Source organism: Propithecus coquereli, unplaced genomic scaffold, assembly GCF_000956105.1.
Source record: "Propithecus coquereli isolate 6110/MARCELLA unplaced genomic scaffold, Pcoq_1.0 Scaffold383, whole genome shotgun sequence".
Classification (NCBI taxonomy): Eukaryota; Metazoa; Chordata; class Mammalia; order Primates; family Indriidae; genus Propithecus; species Propithecus coquereli.
In genome coordinates, this window is record NW_012149541.1 from 1,131,182 (window position 1) to 1,133,525 (window position 2,344).

The window sequence follows — 2,344 nt, forward strand, 5'->3', positions numbered from 1 at the left end:
AAAAAAAAATAATAAAAAAATAAAACACACACACACACACACACACACACAAAAGAATATTTGTTATTTAAGCAATAGCACATTTCTTTATGAATCTCAAAATGAATTCTGTTTTCAGATCATCACCTTGCCTAACTCAGCTCTTTATTTTGTAACTTTTGAGGGCTTAACAAATACCAGGTTACCTCTCAAGATTAGAGACAAGAAAATAGGCAAATAGCACGTTAAGTGGTTTTTGCTTCAAATAGAAATGTTACCAAATGAACAGATTTTGGTGGCTTCAGATGAGAACCTTAATTTCTATATTAATTATATAAATCAAACATGTAAAATAACCATGTATAATGACTGGAGTAGTTTCTTTACAGAAAAACCTATTAATATTTTATTTTTAAAAGGAATCAATGATTTCTAGAAGAAATTCAACAGCATTGCTTCAGTTACAGCTATCCATGTAATGTGATGGTTTGTTCTTAAGCAGCTCTGGGCAATCTGGCATAGTAAAGTGAGAGAATACTGGGAAGCCTTGTGAGTCTTATAGCTCACACTACATTTTTATTTTTACAGCTGTTACATAAACTCTTCTGCGAGAGAAAACTGTGGTGCCAAGAAAGAACTGATCCCACTGGCTTCAGGTTTTACCTTGTTTCCTGTACCAGCACAGCAGATCCCCAGGGCCATTGCAGCTCCATAGCGCACATGAGGGTTGTAACTCTCTGACAACAAAGAAACAACACTGGGACACTGTTCAGGGGTCCTGACGAGAAACAAAAAATAAGATAGTGTTATGGGAACATATTTTAAATCAAGATGGAAGAATTTTAACTGAGTTTTTTTTAAAGTAATGGGAAACAATAGAGTATTTGACACATAAACTGTAGAATTAAAAATCTCCCACAGAATTCTTATTAATAATGATAGAAAAAGAAATCTATCTTCAATATTCAGAGAATGCATGCAAAGAAAAAGGGTCCTGTTAGTGACTCCTCAACCACAGCCCTAAATTCCAGTCATTGCCTTGTGCCTCCTCCATGGCATACAACAGCCATATGGGAGACAGCTCACTGTTCTGCATCCATCTTCCTAGTTCCTGGTCACTCTGCATTTTGTTCCAGAAGACAAAAGTCATTTAAAGTCTCTCCTGGGTGTTTCTAAAGCTGCATGAAAGATTTAAATCCTCCAGTATTACTTTAGTTGAATACTAAACCAGCAAATAAGTCTTGATAATGAGGAAATTTTTTTTTTTGCCTTTAGCAATTATTTTTGCATTGATAAGAAGTTGTTGTTTTTCATCCTCCCCATATTTGCAGCAAAGAAAAAAACAGGACAAACTTGAATAATAAAGTACCTGACCTCATTGTTTAAAGGACTATCATGGTATAGTGGCTATCCTTGAGGAGCAACTGGACAGGGGCAGTAACCAAAAGAGTGTAAGGAGAGCTTCTGGAAGGCTGGTAATGGTAATATTATGATCTTGAATTGGGTATTAGTTACACAGGTGTATGTAGTTGTGAAAATTCATCAAGCTGTAGTCTAATGATTTTGTGCACATTTTTGGATGTATGTTAAACTTCAATAAAAAGTTTTTTTTTAAAAAGACGATCCTGTTACGAGTGAAAGTAGTTATTACCCAAACCAATTCAAATCCGCAATTCTATATTGGAATTGTCCTCTACCCTCAAACTCCAGTGCATGGTAAATTCAAATTTCAAATGGAATAGAGCCAAGTTTATGAAACTGGTTATCTATTAAAATGAAATTTTGCTATAAGAGAAGGTTAGATTATTTCCCCCTACAACCAAAGTCTATCATTTTTTCTTGAAAATGTTCTCAGTTTGATTATTCTTGTATGAAATAACTTGGAGATAATACTAACAGCAACAATGCAGAAAAATAGTATGGTGTCAGAAAAACAGGAATGTACTAGAAAATGGAAGATCTGGGTGCTAGTTCTAGCTTTGCTAATTTGGTAGTTATGTGACATTAGGCAAGCCACTTAGATTTTTTTCTCCGTAATTTGAGATAGATGTTTTTCTTTTTTTTGAGACGGGATCTTGCTTGTTCTGTACAACAGATGTCTTCCCTTTTCTTTTTTCTTTGAGACAGAGTCTTGCTCTGTCGCCCTGGGTAGTGTACAGTGGTGTCATCATAGCTCACTGCAACCTCAAACACCTGGGCTCAAGCGATCCTCCTGCCTCAGCCTCCCAAGTAGCTGGAACTACAGGCATGCACTACCACGTCCGGCTAATTTTTTTATTTTTTGTAGAGATGGGGTCTCACTATCTTGCCCAGCCTGGTCTCCAACTCCTGGCCTAAGTGATTCTTCCATCTCAGTCACACAAAG

General features: G+C 36.2%; 1 protein-coding gene across 1 annotated transcript in view; it reads right to left on the bottom strand.

Moving 5' to 3' along the window:
• Nucleotides 1-2,344, bottom strand: part of PSMD1 (proteasome (prosome, macropain) 26S subunit, non-ATPase, 1) — a 110,156-nt gene that overhangs the window by 31,039 nt on the left and 76,773 nt on the right. Inside the window, 1 exon segment of the mRNA XM_012652203.1 lies at nt 643-757. Within this exon segment, the coding sequence (XP_012507657.1) occupies nt 643-757 (115 nt within the window).